Consider the following 27,984-nt stretch of genomic DNA (forward strand, 5'->3'; position numbering starts at 1 on the left):
CTGGTTTTGGGGTTTGTTTGTTTCCCTTTTGAGATTAAATAGTCACGAGTTTCTCTAGTTTCTGCCAAATGTCATTACGAAAATTACTAGATTGCTCATAGAAATCATTTCATCCGTCACTGAATTATTCTCCAGCATAGCTACTTCTCAAGTGGTGCATAAGGGTGTTTTAATGCTCATAACACAAGACAGATGTTTAGTACTGCTTTTCCTCAACAGTTTTGGTTTTGTTCCATTTCTAGGATGTGGGGAGCATCTTGTACGCACCATACTGGCTCGAGAGTGTTCACACGCTTTACAGTCTGAAGATGCTCACCAGGCTCTGTTGGAGACTATGCAAAACAAGTTCATTGGTAAGTATCACGTGAAGAAAATCACATTCTTTTAGCGACACTAAGTTAATAAGTTCTGATAACCCACTACCATCGGACCAACCACATTCTTTTAGATACAGGTTGCTTTACTTTGCTGTGAGTCAGACACCACATATCTGTCGTTCAGCCTAGGTCCAGGGCCTAGCATAGACTTAGACCCTCAAATAATATTGGTCGTGAAAAGAACCATCATAGTAGCTACTACAGCATGCAATTTGCCATATAACTAATTTAATGCCCAAGCTGTGAGATGTTGTCTAGAACTCAAGTGATATACAGTAGAATAAAATTCTACTAAAATATAAAATTCAAGGTACAAATTTAAAATAATTTTTTTTAAATACGCCTGACCTGTGGTGGCGCAGTGGATAAAGTATCGACCTGGAACGCTGAGGTTGCTGGTTAGAAACCCTGGACTTGCCTTGTCAAGGCCCATATGGGAGTTGATGCTTCCTGCTCCTCCTCCTTTCTCTTTCCCTTTTCACTCTCCCTACTCTCTAAAATTAAAAAAAAAAAAAAAAAAAAAGGAAAAAAATTAAAATACAATTTGACTCTTTTTTTAAAAAAAGTTAGCATTTTAAAATTCAGGGTTCATGAGTCCAATGCTGCCATCTACAGTTGTGTAGGGTTGAGTTGAAATCCTGCTTGTGCTCCATTCGCCAAGCTATTCAAGGGTTTAAACTGTGTGACTTAGCCCAATTTTCCCATCAGTTCGCACTGAGCTTATCACTGTGCAAAAGATTGGTGAAACACTATAAGAAACATAAAGCATTAAATATGTTAGCCTAATTAGTCATGAACACATAGATTAAAGAAAGACTATCGCAGGGTTAATTGCGGGGAGATGTGTCCGCTTAGAGCAGCGGTTCTCAACCTGTGGGTCGCAACCCCAGCGGGGGGGTCGAACGACCAAAACACAGGGGTCGCCTAAAGCCATCGGAAATACATATTTTATTTAAAAATGTATTGTATAATAAATATGTATTTTCCGATGGCTTTAGGCGACCCCTGTGTTTTGGTCCTTCGACCCCCGCCGGGGTCGCAACTCACAGGTTAAGAACCGCTGGCTTAGAGAATTAAGACAAAAGGCTGTAGTAAGGTGAAAATTGTGTAGTGAGGGCAACACAAAGTGTAGGAGGAAATTACTCCAAAAGGACTACCAGATGAAGGGCTCTTAGAATTGGCTTCCAAGGGCTCTGGGATTATTGGGAAAAGGGGAGGAAGAGAAGAACCTGAGCACAGATGAGGCAGTAGGGTTAGTTAGGCATGGTGAGGGCTAGACAGCCTCATGACTTACCTGGAGGGAGGTGCACAGGGTTCCTGATGAGTGGTGCGGCTAGGCTGTCCAAGTAAGTCCAGGTCACAGAGGCCTTACAGTCCTAACGTAGGAGTGCACATTTGATCTGATAGGGTCTGTGTTCTTTATCTGACAAATAAAATGGCCTTTGGGGGGGGGGGGGTGTTATAGAGTAGAGCTAAAGTTTCTATAGGAGAGAGACATTAGCTCCTGGGAATGGTCCAGGGGATGGAGAAGAAATCGTGATTTTGAGGGAGGCATCAGTAGAAAGTGGAACTATTGATAGACTTGATTTTGAGATTAGGAGGATGTAGCCCTCTGGGCCCATTCAGGAGATAGAAACTATGTATTAGGTTAATCAGTGGACACAGAGGTCATCAGAGCACATGGGCCACAGGGCACTTGCAGAGGGAACGACTGCTTGGTGTTTGAACTCTGGGCCTCAGGGGCTGCATGTCAGTGAGTGGTGTCCTGACACAGCAGTCATGGCAAATCATGGTGTGTGGTTGCTAGGAGCCTCTGGCTTTCATGTTGAGAGGGCTTTGGACAGGTTACTGCAAGGTCACACAGATGTACCGCAGTCTGGGTCTGTGGCTGGGGTGGACTGTACCAGGTGTCCCCACACCAGCCTGCCTCTCTTCACATGCTGGAACTGCAGGAATGGTGCCTGCTGTAACTCTTGTTATGTTCTCTACCTCAGATTCTTGCCTTCACTCTGCTAGTCCCTAGTCGCTTTTTACATGACACTGTATTTGTCCCCTCTTCCATCTCCACTGGGTGGTAACTAGATTCCAGGGAGCTTCTTTGTCATTGTGGGAGGGACTCTCTGGTCCATGGTCATCCTCTTCCCACTGTTGGCTTCTGCTGAGATGGAACTTGCCCTCTCCCTGCCTTGTGACTTACTGGACTGTGTCATTGTATAATTCAGTGTGATGTCTGTGGCTTCCTCTGTACTGACAGCAGGTGATGGCGGTGGTGGAGTCAGGAGGTCTGAAAACTTGGAGTCTACCCAAGCCCTTTGTTTAGGGTACTGGTGGGACCTGGTAAGCAAGGGATGCTCATGAAGACATAAATAATGGTATTAACTCTATGCATGTTAATAAGAATTGCCCTATGGTAAAATGTGAGCTGAGGAATGAGTTAGAAACAGGACTTTGAAGTCTGCCTCTAGTTCACATTGCTATATTCTCAGATACACCAGAATCAGACTTTAGGTCTTATTCTTTTGTTTTAACAATTACCATTATTGAATGCTGTTTATATGGGAGTCCAAATACTTGGCCTTAATAGCATATGTAATTTACATAAGTTGTTATTGGCTGTCCAGCTATACTCGACGCATTCTCAGAACATTAGCAGGAAGGAATAGGAAGAGGTGAACACTAGATGCTCAGGAGAAGTTAACTTCCTGGGAACCCCTGTGGTAGGAGGGTCATTATGGCACCTGGTAACTTTCCTCTTGTTGAGAGTGGCCTGAGGCACTTGGCTGAGTCTGAATGGTCAGATTCAGTAGCTCCTCCTATCTCTCCTGATTCCGGTCCCAGTCACGGAGTTCCTGAACTGCACTGCTGTTTCTTCTGCTGCTTTATTGTGTTCTCTTTTTAAAAACTCTCCTCTTTAAAACTACTCAGAGAATTTGACTGCAGTATTTCATTCTGCCACTGGATCCCATGACCTAGTGGTGTATATTGACCCCAGTCCAAAAAATTCCAGATTCAGATTTTAAAATCGTATCCAAGATCATGTATTTAAAATAGTGGTTTCCAGTTGATTTTGTCTTTTCCTGATCAGTGAGGTTGAGCAGCTTTTCATAGATAACTTGGCCTTTGTTATTAATTTGTGAATTATCTGCTCATAGTTATTGACAGTTTTTCTGTTGTACTATTTGGGTGATAGTCTTTTAATGGACGGTTGACTTTTGTTAATGGTATAATTACCTTAAATGAAAGATTGTAAAATGGCATAGCAGAATTTTAAAATAACCTTGTCTTTTCTGAGTGGCGGTGTGTTTGATATCTACGACCTGCACTAATAAGGGATTTTTTTACAAAGTAATTTTACACTTATGATGAAATAATTTGTTTTTATGTATTTTTTCTAAAGTTGCCAGTGAATTATTAAGATAGTAATTTTTTATTTTTTTGAAATCTAAAGCAAACTCAAATTATCTTACGTGTGGGGTTCTTTAAAAATCTTTTATTTTTGATAAATGAGACTTAAATGTGGTAAGACAAATGGAGTAAAATTGAAAGACACTTTGAAAATTAATCTCTCTTTGTTTCTATTTGCATTATTATTATGCCAAGAGCTTCGGTTTGACTTAACATGAGAAGCAGAGAGAGTAACTAATTCATGCATTTTTTTTAAAAAAACCACTGTTTGTGTAACATACAAAACCCATAAAAATGGGTACTGTAAAAATAGTGCCTTAATAATACTTCATGCTAACCAACTGATTATAGACTGAATGCTTAGTTAAGTAGAGGAAAGAAATAAATAGATTTTCTTTTTAGTTGTGCCTTTTAAATGATTATACACACACACACACGTGCGTGCTTGTGCACACACACACAAGCCCTTACAATGATTCAGATGTGATTTTTCCTATTCATGGTTATTTTTGAACGAACTTGGTTTCATGAGTTATTCTTTTTCATGCAGACTGCGGCTGCATGTGTGGTATGTGAACTTCAGGGTGGCATTACAGCTTCCTGACCAGTCTCAACAAGTAAAGCCTAGACCATTTTTAGTTGGTTCTACTCACTACTAAATATAATGGCTGATAAAATGTTGTCTATAAAACTCAAATGTGTTTTTATTCTTTTTGAATTTCTAAGCTAAGTTATTAGTGTTATAAACCTACAGTTTAGCCTGACCAGGCGGTGGTGCAGTGGGTAGAGCATTGGATTGTGACGCGGAGGACCTAGGTTCAAAACTCCAATGTCTCTGGCTTGAGCATGGGTTCATCCAGCTTGAGTATGGGCTCACCAGCTTGAGTATGGGGTCACTGGCTTGAAGCCCAAAGTCACTGGCTTGAGCAAGGGGTAACTCACTCTGCTGTAGCTCCCTGGTCAAGGCACATATGAGAAAGCAATCAATGAACAACTAAGGTGCTACAATGAAGAACTGATGCTTCTCATCTCTCTCCCTTCCTGTCTGTCTGTCCCTATCTGTCCCTCCCTCTTTGAGTCTCTGTCTCTGTAAAACAAACAAAACCTACAGTCTGCGTGACTGTTGTTGAAAAATTCTATGTGGTGTATACATTATGATAAAAAGAAGTGGTTTGCTTAGTTCTTTTATTCCTTTGGGAGTGTTCTTACAATATTAGTGATATCATAGATTTATTATCAGATACAGAATGCCATTAACAATTAAGGTTAAAGGGAGCTCACTCTTGTGGCTTCTTGCCAAATTGAGAAATTATATTTAATATTTTCTTTTAATGACCAGATTTTTAGCTAATACACCAGTAATTCATAAGCATTACTTTCATAGAACAAAAGTACATTGTTGTTAACACATTTTAACACCTTACTTGAGACTATCAGGTATGTTTCATGAATTTCTTTATGTTTAGAAAACGTTAAAATTATTTCGTTCTCTTCTCCAGTGCAGTTTGAGAGTTTTCTCTGAATTCTTTATACATGTTTCTTTTTTTTCCAAACACTAAAATTTTTCTCCTTTGCAGCCATCTGGGACTTCTAAAAGAATTTATTATTTTTATCATTAAAAAATTAAAGATTTTTTCCTTCCATATTTGTAAATACTACTGTGATAGCCTGTTATACTCATATGTCTAAATTGCAAATTAAGAAAAACAATAAATTAAACATCTTCTAAAGGATTATTTATCACTAATTCGTCATCCTTGGGCTTTTATACTTTCAGAATCTTTACCATCTTTCTATTTAGAAATATTCATTGAAACCATGTATGTACTTTGCTATTTGATGAGGGAGACCCTCATCTATAGGGTGAAGGCCATGGCAATTAGAAAAGCAGAATTAGTTTGGATAGAAAGGAGAGTCGGATACCAGAGACTCTCAAAGAGAGAATCTCTGGGGCTTGATGGTTGATTGAATGTGACAGATGCAGTCAAAGAGCCATCAAAAAACTGGAGTTTTGATTATGATGGACTTGAAATTGCTTGTCAATAAGAGATTATGAGAATATTATGTCTGGAGCGTTGAACATGCAGAGAGAATGGGATTGATTTAGACCCTTTTGTCATATAGGTATTTGAAAGCAGGGCAGTCAGTGGATAAATGAGGCTGGAGCTTGACAGAGAAGTTGAGGCTTTTGGCTTGTCCTTATCCTTCATGGTGTCGTCGGCAGAGGGGATGATGCAGCTCTGAAGGCTGGAGCTGCTAGTATGATGTCTTTTTTTTTTTTTTTTTTTTTGTATTTTTCTGAAGTTGGAAATGGGTCAGACAGACTCCCACATGTGCCCGACCGGGATCCACCCAGCATGCCCACCAGGGGGCGATGCTCTGTCCATCTGGGGCATTGCTCTGTTGCAACCAGGGCCATTCTAGCGCCTGAGGCGGAGGCCATAGAGCCATCCTCAGTGCCCGGGCCAACTTTGCTCTAGTGGAGCCTCGGCTGCAGGAAGGGAAGAGAGAGACAGAGAGGAAGGAGAGGGGGAGGGGTGGAGAAGCATATGGGCGCTTCTCCTGTGTGCCCTGGCCCGGAATCGAACCCTGGACTCTGCACGCCAGGCCGACGCTCTACCACTGAGCCAAATGATGTCTTTTCAAGGAGGTCTTTCCCAAGCACTAAAATATTCTTACTCCTTTTTCTGTCCTCCTATCCTGGGTTCTATTTCTTGTTAACTCTTCTTATTATATTCTAGACATATTTGTTTATTATTGTCTATCTTTCCTCAGCAAGGCATAAACTGTATGACAGCTGTGAATTGACTGTTATTTCCCCTACATTGCTATAGCCCTAGCATCTAGAACAGTTCTAACAAACTAAGTATTTAATGAATTGAGAACAGAGCTGAAGGTGAAAAGCTTAGAGGCTTTTAGGGAGGGTGGGGGAGGAGCAGGTGAAGGAGTTGGGAAGTGAGGGACAATGGACCAACAACCAAGGAGGACACTGATCTGGAAGTCAGAGGCAGAAGGAATTGTTTTGATACAAGCAAACATCACAACAGTTACATGTTTAGAAATGTAAATAATGTCCAGAAAAAGCTTTTGGGTCTAGGCATTAGGAGGGTATGAATTTAAGCTTGTGCAGTGATGGTAAAAACAAAACTCCATTGAGCAGCTGAGACAGAAGGAGGGCCAGAATGGTGAAGAAGGGTTTTGAGTCAAGATGATTGGCAACAAGATAGCTGGTTTAGAGTTTGATAGACGACTGTCATCTACAACTTTGCATTTAAACTGTGTACTAATACACAGACTTATTGAAGATAATACTGTACTTTTCATGTTTTTCTTTAACTGGAGTACATCTCATAGACGGTCACAAAGTTGCAAAATAAATTATGTTTTCCTTCCTAGATGACATAAGATACTTATGTAGAATCCCAGAATATTTTTAAATGTGTAGAAGTTTTACAAATCAGAATAAATTTATTTTTATTTTTATTTTATTTTTTATATTTTTTGAAGTGAGAAGTGGGGAGGCAGAGAGACAGACTCCCGCATTCTCCTGGCTGGGATCCACCTGGCATGCCCACCAGAGGGCAATGCTCTGCCCATCTAAGGTGCTACATTGCAACCAGAACCATTCTAGCACCTGAGGTGGAGGCCATGGAACCATCCTCAGTGCCTGGGCCAACTTTGTCCCCATGGAGCCTTGGCTGTGGGAGGGGAAGAGAGAGATAGAGAGAAAGGAGAGGGGGAAGTGTGGAGAAGCATATGAGTGCATCTCCTGTGTGTCCTGGCCAGGAATCAAACCCGGGACTTCCACATCCCAGGCCGACACTCTGCCACTGAGCCAACCAGCCAGGGCACAAATCAGAATAAATTTAAGTGTGTGGGTGGAATGGGGACAAAAAGAAAAGAAAAGATAGCAATGGCTACAAGGATGGAAGTCATTTTAGAAATGAATGTGGTGTTTTAAGGGCCTTCAAGAATGTTCTTTAGGAAGGTAATGGTAAAATTGAATATTTTTTGCTTGTCTCCTTCTGGGAGTTGTTGCAGTCTCTTAGAGAGGCATCCTTTTTTTCTCTTTTTCTAAAATAGAAAATAATTAACTTAAATAATTAAGTTAAGAAAACATCAACTTAAATGTTTTAGAAATGTATCTTATTTAAAACAAGGTGCATAAAACGTGTGTGAGAAGGCTAGAAGGTTTGATAATAGGAAGAGTGGTTAATTAGATAATAATCAGTGGAATTGTTGAAAGAAGAAAAGATTTGAGAGATTATTATTATTATTATTATTACTATTTGGTAAGAATGGATGGTTAAAAGTCACATTTATTGACCCAAGCAGTCATCATTTGAAAATATATAGTTCACTTACTTATTAAATTGAGTAATACCTAACTTTGATTTTTTTCTGTGCTTTTTGAGTGTAAGAACCAAAATCACCACAATTTCCAAGAGACCAAGAAGTTATCTTTTGTGACATGGTGGATGCATTGCTTCTAAAGGCAAATCTTGGAATAAAACTGGGTCACCTAGTTTGGAGCAGCGTCAATCATTTTTCAGTTTTTCTTCTCCTCTTACAAATAAGGAAAAAGGATCTGTGGTGGTGGAGAGGGTAGAGCTTTAACCTAGAACTCTGAGGTTGCCGGTTTGAAACCCTGGGCTTACCTGGTTTCAAACCAGGAAGAGACTACTATGAGTTGATGCTTCCCGCTTCTCCTCCTCTTCTTTCTCTCTCTCTCTCTAAAAAAAATCAGCATCATAGAAATAAGGAAAAAGAAAAACTTGTAATTGTATTGAATTGCTAATAGTCTTGATAAGCAGCTGACTAACAAGATGGATTTATTAGGAGTAAATGGAAATGGATAGACAGAAACAGTAACTTTCTAGGGTTTTGGGCATTCACAGCTGAAGTTGGTTTTCTCGCTGTGGCCTCGGTTTCCTGTTTACACAAGAATTTTAGCCTCCTTTTAGAGCCTGGAATTCCATCTACTTTGGACACTTGGAGCTTTTTTTTTTTTTAATTTTAATTTATTGTGTTTACATAGATTCTAGTGTTGCCCCGAATGCATCCCCCCTCGGACACTTGGAGCTTTTAAATAGCTGAGGATGGTTGTGTGTTAACCACAGATATGTTCTCACTCAGACCTTTTGGGAAACAAAAACCATTTATATTAGCTATCAAATTTTGATAACTGGAAATAAACTGCTAATACTATTTGGTTGGAAAGCAAATAATAAGCACAGGACTAAAAATGTAAAAAACAAAAACAACTACTCTATAAACAGTGTCATATTACTTTAAAAAGGACCGTAGTTTTGTTGCTGGTCTGTTTGATTTTTAGGGGCCATGGACTTGATTATAAAGGTTGGTGTCATCACAGAATTGGGAGCTGCTGAGCTATTCACAATAGGTACTTTATTTTGAATTTTATGTTAAAAGATGTTTATGAAGTATTAGGATGTAATTAAAACCACACAAGGAATTTACTTTATCCCATGCAGGAAAAACACGAAAGAAAAATAAAGATCTTTGTTTCCATATTAACAATTTTTTTTTTCTCCTAAGGGTACTGATTAGGTGATCAAAAAGCTTTTTGTCTGTTCCTTTAGTTTGTGAGCATGTGGAGAAAACCACTAATATTAGTTATGGTAAACTCAGAGCACATAATTATAATGTTGCAAGGAGGAAAGGAAAATTAAATCATATGAAGCTGAAGGCTGAAATGTACAGTATATTAAGTGATTAGTTTGAATAGGGTTTAAGTTATACTTGGTGGATGTGGCTAAATAAATAAATCCATAATTAATATAATGCTCATAATAGATTTTAGAATTGTTTATATTGTTGTAAAGTTGCTTCCCATCAATATAACCTAAAAATTTTTTTTAGTCAACAGATATTTTAGAGCAACTGATTTTTAAGCCTGTGAAAACCATATATTCATAAGGGAAGAATAGAGTAGATGTAAACAACATTATCCTTAACCATTTCTACATGTGGTAAACCTCATCTATTCATTAGCATTAATCGTGGGCAGCTTTTGCTGAGTGCTTTTCACATATTATCCACCCGAGGCTAAGTGACATAGGTGTGTTTCTGCTATTTTATCTTGCTTCAGTGTTGATTTTCAGTTTCAGATTGGGTAAGCTCAAAGTATCTTCTTTGTTTAAGTAGTAGATTTAAATTTATTTAAAACACTTAAATCAAGCAGCAGTCTTCACTTGAATTTGTGACAAGGAATTCTGTAATTGCTTTGGGGGTAAATTTCAAATGTGTTTGCTCTGAGACTGTATGTATGTGTGTGTGTGTGTGTGTGGTACACGAACATTTAGAAGTTTTTTTGAAGGTCGAAAAGATTCCTGCTTGTCTTTCTTCCCTTCTTTCCTTTTCTTCCTATAAAATACAGTGTTCAAAAGAGTTTCTTATTATATTCTGTAACTATTTAGATATAAAAATGCAAAACAAATGGCCATTTATAAATACAGAAACCTGTATTTAAAGAATTTGACCCGCCTGGTCAGTCAGGCGGTGGTGCAGTGGATAGAACATCGGACTGGGACACAGAGGACCCAGGTTCGAAACCCCAAGGTGGCCAGCTTGAACACGGGCTCACCAGCTTGAGCATGGGGTCACTGGCCCCAAAGTTACAGACTTGAAGCTCAAGGTCACTGGTTTGAGCCCAAAGTAGCTGGCTTGAGCAAGGGGTCACTTGCTCTGCTGTAACCCCCGGTTAAGGCACATATGAGAAAGCAGTCAGTGAACAACTAAGGAGCTGTAATGAAGAATTGATGCTTCTCATCTCTCTCCCTTCTTGTCTGTCTGTCCCTCTCTCTGTCTCCCTCACACACACACACACACACACACACACATACACACACACACACACACACACACAATCCAACCTAGTACTATTGACAACTGACAAAAATGATATCGGTGAAAATTAACCCCCTTTGGTTGAATGATTTTGAGCAGGGGCCCCTAACTTTTTCAACAGGGGGCAGTTCACTGTCCCTCAGACTTTTGGAGGGCCGCCACATACAGTGCTCCTCTCACTGACCACCAATGAAAGAGATGCCCCTTCCAGAAGTGTGGCAGGGGCCGGATAAATGGCCTCAGGGAGCTGCATGCGGCCCACGAGCTGTAGTTTGGGGACTCCTGATTTTGAGGAACACACTTTAAACACAAGAATTTGGGGGTGATTAGCCTTTGATTTTAAACAATATTTAAGACAAATTTTAATAGATTAAGTAATTAATACTTATAAATATTGTCTTATTAATTAGAATTATTATTAGTGTTAATGTGGGGTAGCTATGTTAGGCTTGCTTGCTGGTTTACTGGCTGCAAATCCTTTGCCTGATTAATGTGTGAGCATGTGGCAGTGCCATGTGTGTATGGCCTATATAAGGCTATGGGTGCTTACGCTCGAGAGAGATGGGGGACTGTGGACAGCGGATTGCCTGCCTGCCACTGTGAGGGCAATTTTGTTGTTTGTTTGCCTGAGAGGTGGTTTCCCCTGGCTTTGTGCTTGTCCACTGTTGTGAAACTTTATTAAACAGAATGGCTCAATCATTTCTGGCTCCACAGTTTTTCTACTGTCTGCCCCAAATCCAATGTGAACCTGCCTGGCCTGGCCCACCAGCATTATATCTGGCATAGTCGGCAGGATTCCGAGCAGATGGGTGTGGAGCTGCCAACACCCTTGAAGGGTGGGGTGGAGGAGTGGTCACTGTTCTCCAGCATATGGTTCACTGTGGCTGTCATTTTGGGGCCATAAGCTGAGTGTTTTTTACAGTTTTGTGAGAAGAAACCAAGAGTGTTCTCTGTGTGAGAAGCTGAGTGAGGTCGAAAGCTCCAGGATGAGCTGCATACTGAGTGCCAATGATGGTGTGAATTGGAGTGAGCACTGGAGAAGGAGGCCGACCGGTCTGAGAGTTGCAGTGAGTTGCAGGCTGAACACCAATGGCGCCTGGAACTGGAGCAGTCTCTGAACAAAGAATTATGGATTCACGAGTTGCAGTTTGCCCTGGAAGCTGAAAGTTGGCAGCAATGGCTATTGGAGAAAAAACTGTAGGTTCAGGAGCTCGAGAATCAGCTTCAGGCCAAGAGCCAGCAGCCACACGAGATGAAGTGGGTGCAAAAGATGGAGCTGCATTCCTGTCAGCGAAGTAGCTCTGAGTTGGCAGGAGCAGACGTTTCTGACTTTTCTGAGGGGAAGGCTCAGGTTGCAACTGCTGTCCACATACTCAGAGCCCAGCCTGTGGTTGCAAAGAAGATAAACAGCGAGCACCAGGAGTCCCTCAGGGGCAGCCACAGCCTCCTCTCCAGGTAGTGGAGCACTCTGTGGCCTGGCCCTACACCTAGGCAGAGCTGATGGAGTTGGGTGTGAAATTCAGGCAGAAACCCTGAGCCTCTGGCAGTCTGCTTGGCGTGGCTGTGGGACATATGGGTGGATGGCATCATGCTCTCCTGAACAGAGATGGACCAAAAGGCTGTGAGGGCTGCTGCCCGTGCTGCCTCCCTGCCCCCGACTCACAAGATAAATAGGCCTGTGAAAGTTACCTGAACACAGATGTGGGTAGATTTGATTGTGTCTGGGCAGATAGAGAGAAATTAGATAGCAAGCCTAATAAAGTCCTGTTGGAGTTTTGGCAGCAGCTTGAGTCAGAACAGAGGTTCTAGCTGCTGAAAAAGGGGGGGAAGCAGGCGGCCCCGGCATCTGCCAGAAAATGGCTAGTGTTCAGGTTACACGATCCCCAAGACTTGTCCCAGTTGAAATAGGGGGAAGGGCGAGAGACCTGTCCAACAGGGCTGGGAGGGGGCCAGAGTCCCCATGTGAAATTGGCAATCCACTGGTCCCTTTCTAATGTGCAGCAGGTGTTGGCATTAGAAGGTAATAGGTGCTGTTTTTTACAGCAGCAACTGCAGCTAAGCGAACTGTCTAGGCGACACAGGCCGTGAATGTGTTTGACCCCCCAGGCCCTGTGAGTTTGTTGAGGGGTCTGGATGGGGCTGTGGCAATGAACAGCACACTGTGGAAAGGTACTGAGGCCGTTAATAAACCTGTATGGCTAGTTGCTTGTAATGGACCTTTACTTTGGTGATTTGCACAGACAGCAAGGCTATCTATCATGGACTGACTCTTGGACTGCGACCAGAGGGGGGCACTGGCTCACTTGATGGATGGACATGTCGCTTGTGGACAGTATGAGAGACCCTTACTGGGAGTTGGCCCATGGCACCTGTGGAAGCCCTTCTGCACTGGTTCTCATCCAGTTGCAGAGGTACACCAAGGATGCTTTATGGTTTCCATGGACACAGCCCTGACCTATACAGGCCCTCCTACCTACCGTGGGATAGGGAGTTAGAGGTGGTTTGCAGTTGATAAGTCTCTATGGCGATGTCATGTATTGTGCTTTAGTCTCGTTGGCAGTTGAGGCTCATTAGCATTTATAGGCTCCGACAGGGAGAGAGTCCGTGTTCCTGGAGCCTTTCTCCTAGTCTTTCCTTCTTCAATTAGTAGCCTGATAATCCAGCTATGGGGTTGCTGCTGCCTCTGCCTGGATAGTAAGAGGCTCAAATAGCTGGCAACTCCCCACTCTATTTCCACTCAGCACAGGTTTCTGGGTAAGGCTCAGTCAGTCAGAGCTGCTAGCATAATCAGGTGAGGTTTCCGCCCACTCAAAGACCTCTGGCTCTGCCACTCTGTCCGGTAACACAGGCGGGCGCCAACTTCCGGGGCGCTTGGAGGAAACTCTTGCTCACTATCTGCGCGCGCAGACCAGGATATCCGGCCAGCAGTCTCACACTCTGAGTGAAACCCCCAACCGCATGGAAAAGTTTCAGCATTGGAATTGGCTCTCGCTCCGTCCCCGTGCGCGGTTTTGCAAGGCGCTGGGGTGGCCCGAGATTCCGCTTTGGCCCACACAAAGGCCCCTGACTCTGCCCCTCTGTGCGATAACACGGGCGCGCACTACCAAGGCACTCGGAGGAATCTCTCGCTATCTGCGCGTGCAGACCAGGATATCAGGCTAGCCGCGTTTCCCGGCCGCTGAGTGAAACCCCCACCAGCACGGAAAAGTTCCACCGTTGGAATTAGTTCTCGCTCCCTCCCGTGCGCGGCTTTCCCAGGGCGCTGGGGCTGCCCAGAGATTCCGCTTTCGGCCCACACAAAGGCCTCTGACTCTGCCTCTCTGTGGGGTAACACGGGCACCCACTCCCAGGGCTTTGGAAGAAATCTCTCGCCCACTATCTGCGCGCGCCGACCAGGAGATCGGGTAAAATGGCTGCCCCGCTTGTCTTTCTTTGTCTGGGTTTGGTGCGAGTGTTAGCTTGTATTGCCCGGGTTGCCACAGCTTGGATCTCCGTGCCACAGCCTGGTTCGGCCGTTTGTGCCGCGGCCTGGATCTATTCACCCCCTTTGCCCGCCTCAGTTTCTATATTCACAGTTCCCAGAGGAAACCGCCCTATTTAGGTTAGTGAGGAAGGCGGAGCATTTCTTACTCCCTATTTCCTTCGGGGTTTGGTTATATATTTAGCCAATTTTTCGCTCGACCATACCTTCGGGTGTATTGCGAAGCATCTGGAGGCTCCAAGGATAGGTTTTTCTGTTTCTGGTTGAAGATCTTGTTGAGTTTTGGGGGAGATTTATCTGTATCGCTTCCTACCCCGCCATTACTCTGACGTCATCCACCTTAGTTGTTCATTGATTGCTTTCTCATATGTGTCTTGACCAGGGGGCTACAGAAGAGCAAGTGACCCCTTGCTCAGCTAGTGACCTTGGGCTGAAGCCATTGATCATGGGGTCATGTCTATGATCCCACGCTCAAGGCAGTGATCCTGCATTCAAGCTGGTGAGCCCATACTCAAGCCAAATGACTTGTGCTCAAGCCGCAACCTTGGGATTTCGAACCTGGGTCCTCAGCATCACATGCTGACGCTCCACTGAGCCACCATGTGGTAAGGCTTATAGGTTAACTTTTTATTTTTAAATTCATAAAAAGCTCTGAATATTTTCAATTTTCACTTCTCAATTTATGTGTCTGATTCATAATACTGTCATTTAAAAATATTCTTTTTTTTTTTTTTTTTGTGTGTGTGTGTGTATTTTTCTGAAGCTGGAAACGGGGAGAGACAGTCAGACAGACTCCCGCATGCGCCCGACCGGGATCCACCCGGCACGCCCACCAGGGGGCGATGCTCTGCCCCTCCGGGGCGTCGCTCTGCCGCGACCAAAGCCACTCTAGTGCCTGGGGCAGAGGCCAAGGAGCCATCCCCAGCGCCCGGGCCATCTTTGCTCCAATGGAGCCTTGGCTGCGGGAGGGGAAGAGAGAGACAGAGAGGAAGGAGGGGGTGGGGTGGAGAAGCAAATGGGCGCTTCTCCTATGTGCCCTGGCCGGGAATCGAACCCGGGTCCTCCGCACGCCAGGCCAACGCTCTACCGCTGAGCCAACCGGCCAGGGCCTAAAAATATTCTTAATATTAAAGTAGGCAATAAAGAATATAAACTGTCAAAGTCATACCTCACCTCTTCGAGGCTTTTGGACAGCGTGGGTTGGCTGGTCTAGTCGTCTTTCTCAACCTACTCTGCTCTTGTACCCCTTAATTACATAAATTGTAAAAGCTGAATATGTACATCGTAAGACTTCCTTGCAGCTAGGAACAGCCATACAACATGGGTCAGGACAGTGAGACATAAGTAACAGTTTGCTTAAAGGTTTCTAGTAGAGCCTTGTTTTTTTTTTGTAAAAAGATCTGATTTCCCATTTTCTTTCTTCTTGTCCTGGATATGGCTGTGATGCCTGTAGTAAATGCAACCATATTGTAGCCATGAGGGAATGGACAGGAGACTACAGAAATCATGGCCTTGACATTGTGGACCTGCTGCTGCAAATGCAAAAGCCACTTTTCTTCCAGACTACTTATTAGCTGGGAAGAGTGAACTCCAAATTGTTAAGGCATAGTAGGTTTGGGTTTCTATTAGTTGTTGTTGAATACACTCCTAAATTATTCCTTGTGTATTCTCAGTGAATATTTGTGAAATGCGGAGTATGTTGAAGATAACATATACACACACACACACACACACACACACATATAATATATAACATGTATATTATGTATATATTTGCACACATATATACATACTTGCATACAGAAGTGAAGGGGGATGGTCTTGTGTGAATACTTCATTGGTCACCTCATTTCCTGCATGTTTCTGCTAATAGAACCATGAGTGCACAAATGAAGTTAGTAGGGAAGGGCGGGTGATTGTTGTATTCCAGCTGCTACCCTGCGCTCACACAGCTATTGTGTTAGACACTTAAACTTAAGTTGGTTATTCCAGCACCCAAGTACATCAGTCTCTGTGTTTGGTTATTAGAGGTCTTTATGACCAGGTGGTATGTTTATTCTTCCATAAGGTTTGTGTTGTATTATACTGTCAGTTTCTTATTCATTTGGTACAAAAGTAATATATTCACATAGTACAAGATTCAAATGATACTAAGGAATAAACAGGGAGAAGTCTCTCTCACACTCTATCCTTCAGCCAACTCAGTTTCTCTCTGTAGAGGCAACTGTAAAGCCAGTAGCCACGGCCACCATCACAGCCGCCTGGCCAGCGCAGGTTTAGGTTTGATTCGGACAGACAGTAATGAAACAACAGAGCCAAGAACTGGTGGGCCATTACCTTTAATCCTAGCTCGCACCCAGCAGGCGAGAAAGTACACACAGTGGGAAAACACTTTCCTTTCCATTCAGGGCTCCCAAAGCCACTGACTCATCCGAGTTTCCTAGAATCAAAGGCCCCACCAGCCTTAGTTCACCTCTGTTCCCCATCTCCTTCTCTCTGCACAAACTCTGCATAAACTGGTTTCTCTTTCAGCACTCCACCATTTGGCTGCCTCTCCTCTGCAATGCTAATGGCAGGAACTGAGAGACAGTCTCCCCCATCTGCCTTATCTTGTATTATAGAAATTAAAGCCTTTACGCCAATATACAAATAAGGAAGTCTCTGATACAAAGTCACTTATCTGAGGCATAAATGGGATTCCTCATAAGAGTGCACCACCCCACATCATGCAACAGTCAAGGGTGTGGGGAAAAGCTTAGTGTTGAGAAGATCTTAGTATTAAAAGGGTGGGAAAGGCTTAGTCTTAAAACTAAGCCTTAGGCTATAAGGACCCTGCCTGCTTACAGCCTGTCCTCCACACCCAATGGAAACTATAAGCGAGCAAACATATATATCATATTTACAAACTTATTTGACCAACAGCAACCAAAAAAATTAGTTTTTTTTGTATTCATCAAGAGATATCCCATGCATTTGTGGATGGTATGTGTTGGGCAGATAAAATATATTATGCTCACTTTGTTAAAGATGGCGCTGCCCATGTGGAAGCCGTTGCCCAGGTGATGTTAATGTGTGTTGGGGGCGGGCTGTGGGCAGGCAGGATCCTTGTAGCCTGGGGCTTGGTTCCTGAGATTAACATTAGAGGAGAAAGCAGAGAGGAGAGCAGAGAAAGGCCATGTGGAGGAGGCCAGGAGAAGCAGCTAAGATGGCGGAGTGTTGAGTGAGAAGCCAGTTTGTGCAGAGTTTGTGCAGGGAGAAGGAAGGAGATGGGGAACAAAGGTGAATAAGTCTGGTGAGCTAGAAACCTTTGATTCTAGGAAACTCGGATAAGTCAGTAGCTTTGTGAGCACTGAATGTAAGTGGGTTTTAGAGCCCAGTGTGTGTTTTTACTTGCCTGCCGGGTGCAAGCTAGAATTAAAGATGATGGCCCACCAGTTTTTGGCTCCGTTGTTTCTTTACTGACTGTCCGAATCCAATGTGAACCTGCATGGGCCAGGCTGCTGTGATAGTGGCCCTGGCTACTGGCTTTACAGTATGGGAATGTGGTCTTTTCTTTCCTCTTGAACTAGTGGTAGCAATCTATTTACCAAACCTTCACTTTCCTTTTTTCAGAGTCAAGGATCTCAAATTATAAAATAAAGTTTATTTAGGAAGTCACAGAGGTGGATGAAGTGAGCCAGCTGCGTGGACTCAGGAAAAAGTTACCAAGGGAAAATAAAGGACCTTGGAGCTTAGGACAGAGAAAGGCAGAGAGAACACATCTGGGGGAAGGGGAAGAGAATGGAAGGGGAATGGGAGGGGAAAGTTTTGGGGTGTTCCAGAGGAAGAGCCACTAGATCTTACTGCTTAAGGGTTTTAAAGGTGGGGATTTTAGGGGAGGTATAGGTGTGTCCGCTTACTGTGATTGGTCAGTGTCAGAAGAGGGGGTTATTAGTCAATGCAACTGGTCCGGATGTCAGCCATGGTGTTATCTCACCTGGCCTTGCTGCTTTCCTGGGCCTGGAACAGAAACACACTGAGAGGCCTAGGTGTTATGTCTATGGCTTGATGGTTACAGGGGTGGTCATGGGAGGGTTGTATGAGGCTATTTCTGGCCCTCTAGTACTTCCTGTAAGGGGGTCTAAAACCACCTGACTAATGATATGCCAGGGGAAGAAAGGTCAGGGGAGGATCTGAACCACAGGACCAGGGATATGAAAGGTCTGGGGGTCTAAACGGCATGGCCAGCAATATGCTGGGGGAGGAAAGGTCACCCGGGGGCGAGGCCCCACCTTACAGTTGTCCGTTGCTCTGCATCCGGGGCTCTCTGCCCTGGTACCCTTCTTTACCTGCCTTAATGTTGCTGCTCTGCTCTTGCCTGTCTGCCTTCTACGGTATCGGAACTCTAGTTTTTATCTGGGAGGAGTCATTCAGACCCCATGGGGTGGGACTGGCGGGTCTCCCATGTCACAAGGGGGAGCACATGACCACTATAGTGTAATACAATCAGAATAGTCAGCATTCTGGCTATAGTGGTTGGGTCAGTGATGAGTATGATTGATACCCAAGCAAGGCTGATCAGAATACTTTCTTGGGCTTTTCTGCCAAAGCTATGTGAAGGAACCATGTTTTTCTGTTTAGTTTGTGAGTGATAGGATTGACTTAGAGGCTGTCAGTGGTGTGGGCCCAACCAGGTCTAAACTAGAGAAAAATCCCTAGAATTCCTACTTATTTCAGCCTGGAAAATGACCTTGTTTGAATAGCAACAAAGCTCGTCTCATTCACATGCTGCCTCACTTTGCGTGAAATAGCATATCGAGTCTGCTATTGTCTTTGAGAGGAAAGTATCATGAGAAAAGATGACTGAAAGGGAAGTCACAGGATAGGTTCATGCCTCTTCTGTCACTTGCTGGCTTTTAGGATGATTCATTTCTCTCTTTAAAAGCTACTTATAGTGGATTAACCAAAGGCTTTTTGCTCTTTAAAAACCTTTCTTTAAGAGCCACTTAAGCAGAGATTAATTTTTTACTCTCATAATAAGACCTGTGCCCCTGCTCCATAATGTCTTCAGTAGCCCTGCCTCCTCCCCTTGGGGTATGGCCTCACCACTCCCTGGGCCTCACATTTGCATTTCAAACTAATGGGGGTGGGTGGTAAAGAGCCACAGTAATGTGGGTGCCACATGTCAACCCTCTTTAAAGTCCTCTTTAGAAAGCCCCTCCAAATGACTTCTCTTTTTGTCTCATTGGCCAGATCTGTGAGAAATAGTTTCTTAGTTGAGTATATTGCTGTCCCAACAAACCTGGGCTCATTTTAGTTAGGAAGAAATAATGGATACTGGCTGAGCCTCTACTGTATAGGGGTTGGATTAGATGATCCTTGGTCTATTTGGATGGCCCTTTCTGATTCTAAAAGTTATGAACTCGATTTAACAAATTCTAGGAGAATTGGTGATTAAGACATTAAGGCTCAGTACAATAGAATAACCTAGATCAGGGTTTGCCAAATTATGTTCCAAAGGCCAAATCCTGCTACTCACCTACTTTGTAAATAAAGTTTTATTAGAACACAGCCACACTTACTTGCTTGCAGATTGACTATGACTGGTTTTACATTACAGTGGTAGAATTGGGTGGTTGTGACATTGACTGATGGCCTGCCGAGTTGAAAATACTACCTGGCCTTTTACAGAAAACGTTTACCAATCCCTGGCTTAGAGGATCCAGGAGAGCCCTTCCATTTGGGGGGTTTCAAAAACAAGCACATATTCATGTATTCAGTAAGTATTTGACCATATATTGCATTTCAGGCTTTAGGCCAGATACTAGGGGTATAGCAATGAATAAAATAAAGTCATAAACGTTTACATTTTATAAAATTGGACAAACAGTAAGTGAATAAGTAAAACTTAGAGTCTGTCATGTTAATAGAGCTACAGAGAAAAATGGAGCAGGAGCGATAGGGCAGATGTGCCCGAGAGGACTTGCAGTTTTATGGTCAGGGAAAGACACCCTTAGAAAGTGACATTTGAATAGAAATCCAAATGTGAGGGACAGAAGCCCTGTGGCAGTGGAAGGAAGAACATTCCAGAAAGCACATGTGAAGGAGGTAGCAGTGTGTCTGGATAGGCTAAGAGGCAGCAGGGAGGCCAGAAGAGCTGGAGCAGAGGGAGCAGAGGACAGGTGGTGAGGGTGCCCTGCAGGGGCTCACAAGCCACGGTGACATGGGGGCCATGGAGGGTCTTTAGAGGAGGAATAACATGACCTGACTTACACTTTTTCTTCTTCTTCTTTTCCAAGTGAGAGGAGGGGAGATTGAAAGACAGACACTCACATGCGCCTCGACTGGAATCTACCTGGCATCCCCCTTCTGAGGCGAATCCCTGCCCATTTGGGGCATGCTTGCAACTGAGCTATTTTTAGCACCTGAGGTGGAGGTTCCGTGGAGCCAGCCTCAGCTCTTGGGGCTGATAAGCTAGAATCAATTGAGCCATGACTGCGGGAGGAGAAGAGAGAGAAAGAGAGAGAAAGGGGAGGGAGAGGAGCGGAGAAGCAGATGGTTGCTTCTCCTGTGTGCCCTGACTTCCCCACACTGGGCCGACACTCTACCACTGAGCCAACTGGCCAGGACCCTGACTTACATGTTAACACGGTCAATCTGGCTACTGTGCTGACAGTGGGGAGTGAGACCTGGGAGACCATCTGGGTGCTATCAGGCTATATCAGGGACAAGATAATAGTGGCTTGGACTCGGGTGATGGTGGTAGGAGGGAAAGAAGTGGTTGGACTCTGGATAGTTTTTGAAGGTAGAACTATCATGATTTGCTGATCAGTTGACATAGGGTGAGAGATAGAATCAAAGATGACTTGGTTTTTGGTTGAGCAACTGAAAGAATAAAGTTTCTGTTGACTGATGTGGGGAAGCCTCCAGGGAAAAGAGGTCTTATGGGAAAGATTATGAGTTCCAGGCAGTGCTTATTAAATATGCAAGTGCAAATGTTAATTAGGCAATTGCATATTTAGGTCTCTCATTTGGAGGAAGGTCTGGGATAAAATTAAATTTGAGAATCAAGAGTATGCAGATGATATTTTAAAGTGATGGACCATGAGAGTTTATCAGGGGAGTGAATATAGATAAATGAAGATATTGAGGGACCCTAGATTCCAAATCAAGGTCAAGGAGATGAAGAGGAACCAGCAGTGAGACTGGGAAAGGATGTCCAGTGCTCCTCCAGGAGCTTGTGAATTCTGAAGTGAAGTAAAGTGAGTGCTCAGAGAGCGCTCAGCAGGTCGGATGCTTCTGACAAGTAGCCTGGAAGATGTGGACCAAGAGATTGACTCATCATTGACTTTAGCACCCTGTGGAAGTCTGGGGTAACCTTGCAAAGAGGGTTTGGTTGGAGTAATTAGGATAATTTGTCAGTTTGAGTGGATAGAGGAAGAGAATGAGAGGAGAGCAATAGGAGACAGTGAGTAGAGAGGAATCTTTCAAGATAATCTTTCCTATCTTATAAGGGATGAAGAGATGAGTGATAGCTGGAGAGGGAAGTTCGTTTCTTATTTGTTTTTGTCTACATAGCAGACAAAGAATATATGTTTGTTTTGTATGAAGGAGAAATAGGAGCAGTGATCTGGGAGAGTGGTGCAGGAGAGACAGATGACTACCGTGTGTACTTGGGGAAGAGTAATGTGGGGGGCGAATTGTGATTATGAATGAGGTTTTTGAGTGGGTGAGAAAAAAATGGACCATGTACATGAATCAAGAAGATGTGGTGGGATCTAGGGAGATTCCCTCTGATTGCTTCTGTTTTTCTCAGGGCATTGGGAAGCAAGGTCAGTTGCAGAGTTAAGGTGAAGAAGGAGAAAGAAGAAAGTAAAGGTCCGTACTTGGGAAGTGTGTGATTGCTGGGTAACATCAAGTGCTGACCCTGAGGTTGGTGGTCATGGATTTAAAGAGAGTGGCTGGCCATGATCATGCCATTCTCCAGCCAAATTCAATGTGTGGGTGCAGGTATGGAGTAGGATTTAGTTATGCTTGGGGTTTTGCTAGGTGAGTAGGTAGCCAAGACCAGGACAAAATAGTGGATAATTTCTTCAGGGAATTAATGATAATGATGGACTGTGGACTTGAACCCAAAGTGAGGACTTGAAGGGGTGATGGACAGGTGAAGAATTTTTGGGAATGCATACCAGACGGTGCTCCCTGGAAAGTTAGCGGTAGTAGTTAGTGGGATGCTTTCAGGCGAGATTTATGGAAGAGGGGGAAGTTGTTGGTAATCACAAGGACTAGGTATGATAAGGGGAGTGAGTGGCTCACAGAGAGTGGAGGACGAGATTCTTGGGAGAGAAGAGGTCAGGGAGTTGGAGGTGCAGCCTTCACACCGTGAAATCACTAGGTGTTGTGGCAGGTCAGGTGTCAGAGAAACCTTGAGCCAGGAGCATAAGACGTTGAGGAGTGATAAGGAGTGACCTCTGGGGGCCAGTCAATGAACTGCCGCACGGACGGGTCTGGTGACAGGACACTCCAATCTGGTTAAGGGTGTGGGCAGCCCCGAGGAGGAAGATGCTACCCTACTCCAGACAGGGCATGAATATTTTATTTCTTCCACATAATTCATTTACATTAGCATAAATTTCAAACCTTGTATACTCCTAATGAGTGTAGAAATGCCAACTGTTTGTTACAATTAAAATGGAAAGAAAAATGCAGGCTGTCTGAATCCAACGTATGTTGGCATGTGGACCTGCACGTCCGCAAATCTGCTGTTCCGCACTGAGGTGTGGCATTAACTGACATGAACATGGAACAGCCACAGGGCTCAGGAATCTAGGATGGACCCCGGCCAGATAGGCACAGAAAGTGAGTGATTCTTCTCTTCTTCAGCCCAGAGCTTGATGCATAAACTTAAGTATGAAATGAAGAATTTGAGTTATTGGCGCTCCGCCCTTTCTTTCATGGTGCTCACCATCAAAGCAACGCTGTTCACCCAGCTGTCCGCATAGATCTTGCACTTATATAAAAAAGGAATGGCTCTAAAATATGTGTGCTGTTTTGAAATGTCAGGCTGAGTGGTTTCTCTACCGTTTAACCTCTCTGGTTGCACACTGGATTAAGGTTTTGTGCGCCACCGCTGGCTGGGCTATATTTAGTTGTCTCTCTTGGTGGATATGCATAATTGAAAACATGCAAATGAAAACATCCCTCTCTCCCTCTTCAAATTTAGAACTTTATGGGTCTCATAGTAGTGCTTCACTTGATGTCTATGCACAATTTTGTGGGTGGAGGACCTTTTTGCTCTTTAGTAATTATCTTTTTCTGGGATACAGGTCCAAAATAGAGCTTGCTTATATGGAAGTTTCTAGATTCTTAGAGTGATATTTCAGTGTTTATCTCAGCTTATTAACACACAAACTCTATGAAATCCTGTGAATGTTCTCTGTGTCTGGATAAATGTGTGAACTGTAGAATTCCCAGAATTCTTAACAGTGACCTTTTAGCTTTATCCCAGGTATTATTTTCTCCTTAGAGCTGCTTGAGTTTGGTGTTCTCCTGCTCATCCTTTTATAAACTGAAGTTAATTGACAAATCAATTTGGTCATTTAATGCCATTGATTTCACATTAATTCCATAATAGATACTTTTACAAATGCAAATGAAGGAATTAAGTTAAAATTTTTTGGTTACTGTTGCTTTCTTTCTCATTGTTCTATTATGACAAGATCTCTCTCCAAAAATGCTGGCAAATTTTTAAGACGTCATGTCTCATTTTTGCCTATCATTCAGTCTTTAAGGTATTTATGGTTTACCTCTGTAGTTCATTTTTTTGGTTTTATTTATTGACATAGTGAATGGTTACCCACAGCCCAAGGCTTCTAGGCATGTACACTGTAAAAATCCATAATTAAATCAAACAGAGCAGCTAAAATTCCACCACGAAGGTGAAAAAACAGTTCAGGGCTTTATTTAGTAAAGAATGACAAGTTGAAAAATAGATCCTGCTCAGTCCCCCAAGGTTAACGATTAGAGCTCTACTGAATTAGGACAGGGTGGGGATTTTAGAGATGAAGAAGGCCACTATGGACCAACACAGGGGAAGAAATTGGAGCCTTGAACTATGGAAAGACTTTCACAGAAACAGTAGACAGTAGACCTTTCTGTGCCCGGGATTCTCTAATCACTGTCCCGGAGGCACTGCAGCTGAGCTTACATGATAACACTGGGACATATAAATAAGGTGTGACAGGTTGGTTTCAGTGGCCCTGTGTATACACTCTGGTGTGGTACATGGTGAGCAGTGACCCAAATTCTCTTTTCGGTAGAGAGAGCACCTGTCTTCAGTCCCCAGTAGAACTTCTTCTGGTCCTACTTCTATTCTGAGCAGCATCTGCCGCACTGTGTACATAGCACAATGGGAGAGCTATGGTTTGTTCAGCCACGCTAGGCCACCTCGTTGAGCCCAGGAGAAGGGAGGCCACAAGGCACATGAAGGTATCGCTTCACACTCACTGAGGCACTGTCACCTGGACTACCCAGAAGCCTCCTCAGCAGTCTGCCTTCTTCTCTTGAGAACTACTCCCAACTCCATTGATTGTCCACATAGGAGCCTGTTCTAATTACGCCTCTGTCCCTTTGCTTGTCCTCCACTATAGAAAGGGCAGAATGCAGTCATTACCCCCTGGTCTCTGACTCCTGTTGCTGTCCTCCCTTGCTCATTATGCCGGCTTCCTTGGTCTTCCTCGTGTTTCTCTAAAGTCCCAGGTTCTATGCACGTCAGGACGTCAGCATGCCCTGTTTCCTCTGTATGGAGTGTTGCTGTTTTCAGTCTTCAGCTGGTTCCTTTCTCCTTATCTTTTAATCAAAATAAAAATGCTACCTTCTCAGAAAGGCCTGTCACCAGTGGGTTTGCCTGTCCCGGCTCCTCCCATCTCAGTCCCTCTTGTGTTTCTTCAGGGAACTGTCACAAGTGTAAGTAATGTGTGTGCATTTGTTTGTTGAGTGATCTCCCCATCAGAATGTAGCCTCTCTGAGAGCCAGGACCAAGTATGTCTGTTCCTGATGGAACCCCAGAATAGCATCAAGTATGGAAGTAACAGATACTCAAATAGTTATAGAATAAATAGAGGAAAAGCAGCAGTGACATCCACACACTGTTATACATGACGGGACCCCTTTTTCTGTCCCCTCTCCCCTTTCAGTATATAGCCTTCCTTATTTTCCTTAAGCCAATTTAGGTGTGACACTTCCAGAAGAAAGTCAGGAGCTCACTGTGGGAGCTCTGGGTCTAGTGACACTTGCTTGACTTTCTGAAACAATTAAAAATATTGTTGAAGCTTTGTTAACAAGTTAAGTCCCTAGTTATTATGACCACTGTCATCAGCTTGTTAAGCAGATGATCTTAGAAATTACACCATTTTTGGCCTGACCTGTCGTGGCGTAGTGGATAAAGCGTCAACCTGGAAATGCTGAGGTCGCCGGTTCGAAACCCTGGGCTTGCCTGGTCAAGGCACATATGGGAGTTGATGCTTCCTGCTCCTCCCTCCCTTCTCTCTCTTTCTTTCCCTCTCTCTCTCCTTTCTAAAATGAATAAATAAAAAAAATTAAAAAAGAAAAGAAATTATACCATTTTCTCTCTGGATCACCAAATGCCATTTTTTATAGCTGTCATATCATCCTTCTCCTCTGCCACAAGATACCCGCAGTCTGTTTCTTCCTCCGCTGTTCCTGTTGCAGCAGGCGGACCACTTCTGGGCCCCTGGGTCCTTGCCATTCTGCTCTGACAGTTCTGGTTCAGTCAGTTTGATCTGTTTCTTTTTCTTCTTTTTTTTTTTTTTTTTTTAATAATAATTTTATTTTTTTAATGGGGTGACATCAATAAATCAGGATACATATATTCAAAGATAACAAGTCCAGGTTATCTTGTCATTCAATTATGTTGCATACCCACCACCCAAAGTCAGATTGTCCTCTGTCACCTTCTATCTTGTTTTCTTTGTGCCCCTCCCCACCCCCTTTCCCTCTCCCATTCCCCCCCCCCCCCCCCCCCCCGTAACCACCACACTCTTATCAATGTCTCTTAGTTTCACTATTATGTCCCACCTACGTATGGAATAATACAGTTCCTGGTTTTTTCTGATTTACTTATTTCACTTCGTATCATGTTATCAAGATCCCACCATTTGGCTGTAAATGTTCCGATGTCATCATTTCTTATGGCTGAGTAGTATTCCATAGTGTATATGTGCCACATCTTCTTTATCCAGTCATCTATTGATGGGCTTTTTGGTTGTTTCCATGTCCTGGCCACTGTGAACAATGCTGCAATAAACATGGGGCTGCATGTGTCTTTACGTATCAATGTTTCTGAGTTTTTGGGATATATACCCAGTAGAGGGATTGCTGGGTCATAAGGTAGTTCTATTTTCAGTTTTTTGAGGAACCACCATACTTTCTTCCATAATGGTTGTACTACTTTACATTCCCACCAACAGTGTATGAGGGTTCCTTTTTCTCCACAGCCTCTCCAACATTTGCTATTACGTCTTGCTAATGACAGCTAATCCAACAGGTGTGAGGTGGTATCTCATTGCCGTTTTGATTTGCATTTCTCTAATAGCTAAAGAAGATGAGCATCTTTTCATATATCTGTTGGCCATTTGTATTTCTTCCTGGGAGAAGTGTCTATTCATATCCTCTTCCCATTTTTTATTGGATTGTTTGTTTGTTTGTTGTTGAGTTTTATGAGTTCTTTGTACATTTTGGATATTAGGCCTTTATCTGAGCTGTTGTTTGAAAATATCATTTCCCATTTAGTTGGCTTTCTGTTTATTTTGTTATCAGTTTCTCTTGCTGAGCAAAAACTTCTTAGTCTGATGTAGTCCCATTCATTAATTTTTGCCTTCACTTCTCTTGCCTGTGGAGTCAAATTCATAAAATGCTCTTTAAAACCCAGGTCCATGAGTTGAGTACCTATGTCTTCTTCTATGTACTTAATTGTTTCAGGTCTTATGTTTAGATCTTTGATCCATTTTGAGTTAATTTTTGTACAGGGGGAGAGACTGTAGTCCAGTTTCATTCTTTTGCATGTGGCTTTCCAGTTTTCCCAGCACCATTTATTGAAGAGGCTTTCTTTTCTCCATTGTGTGTTGTTGGCCCCTTTATCAAAAATTATTTGACTATATATATGTGGTTTTATTTCTGGACTTTCTATTCTGTTCCATTGGTCTGAGTGTCTGTTTTTCTGCCAATACCATGCTGTTTTGATTGTCGTGGCCCTATAATATAGTTTGAAGTCAGGTATTGTAATGCCCCCAGCTTCATTCTTTTTTTTTAGGATTGCTTTGGCTATTCGGGGTTTTTTATAGTTCCATATAAATCTGATGATTTTTTGCTCTATTTCTTTAAAAAACGTCATTGGAAGTTTGATGGGAATTGCATTAAATTTGTATATTGCTTTGGGTAATATAGCCATCTTGATTATATTTATTCTTCCTAGCCAAGAACAAGGTATATTCTTCCATCTCATTATATCTGTTTTGATTTCACTTAACAATGGTTTATAGTTTTCATTATATAAGTCCTTTACATTCTTTGTTATGTTTATTCCTAAGTATTTTATTTTTTTTGTTGCAATCGTGAAGGGGATTATTCTTTTGAGTTCGTTCTCAGTTGTTTCATTGTTGGCATATAGAAAGGCTATTGACTTCTGTATGTTAATTTTGTATCCTGCGACCTTACTGTATTGGCTTATTGTTTCTAGTAGTCTTTTTGTGTATTCTTTGGGGTTTTCGATGTATAGGATCATATCATCTGCAAAAAGTGATACCTTTACTTCTTCTTTTCCGATATAAATGCTTTTTATTTCTTTGTCTTGTC

General features: G+C 43.0%; 1 protein-coding gene across 4 annotated transcripts in view; it reads left to right on the top strand.

The window, feature by feature from the left end:
* TASP1 (taspase 1) overlaps window positions 1-27,984 on the top strand; it is a 314,709-nt gene that overhangs the window by 204,229 nt on the left and 82,496 nt on the right. For all 4 annotated transcript variants that reach the window (XR_010751729.1, XM_066387123.1, XM_066387124.1 and 1 more), the window contains one exon: window positions 243-353. Coding sequence is in view for 3 of the 4 variants with exons in the window: in XM_066387123.1 (XP_066243220.1) it covers window positions 243-353 (111 nt within the window). In the remaining variant the exon portion in view is untranslated. The remainder of the gene's footprint in view (window positions 1-242; window positions 354-27,984) is intronic.

This window comes from Saccopteryx leptura, chromosome 5 (assembly GCF_036850995.1).
Source record: "Saccopteryx leptura isolate mSacLep1 chromosome 5, mSacLep1_pri_phased_curated, whole genome shotgun sequence".
Lineage (NCBI taxonomy): Eukaryota > Metazoa > Chordata > Mammalia > Chiroptera > Emballonuridae > Saccopteryx > Saccopteryx leptura.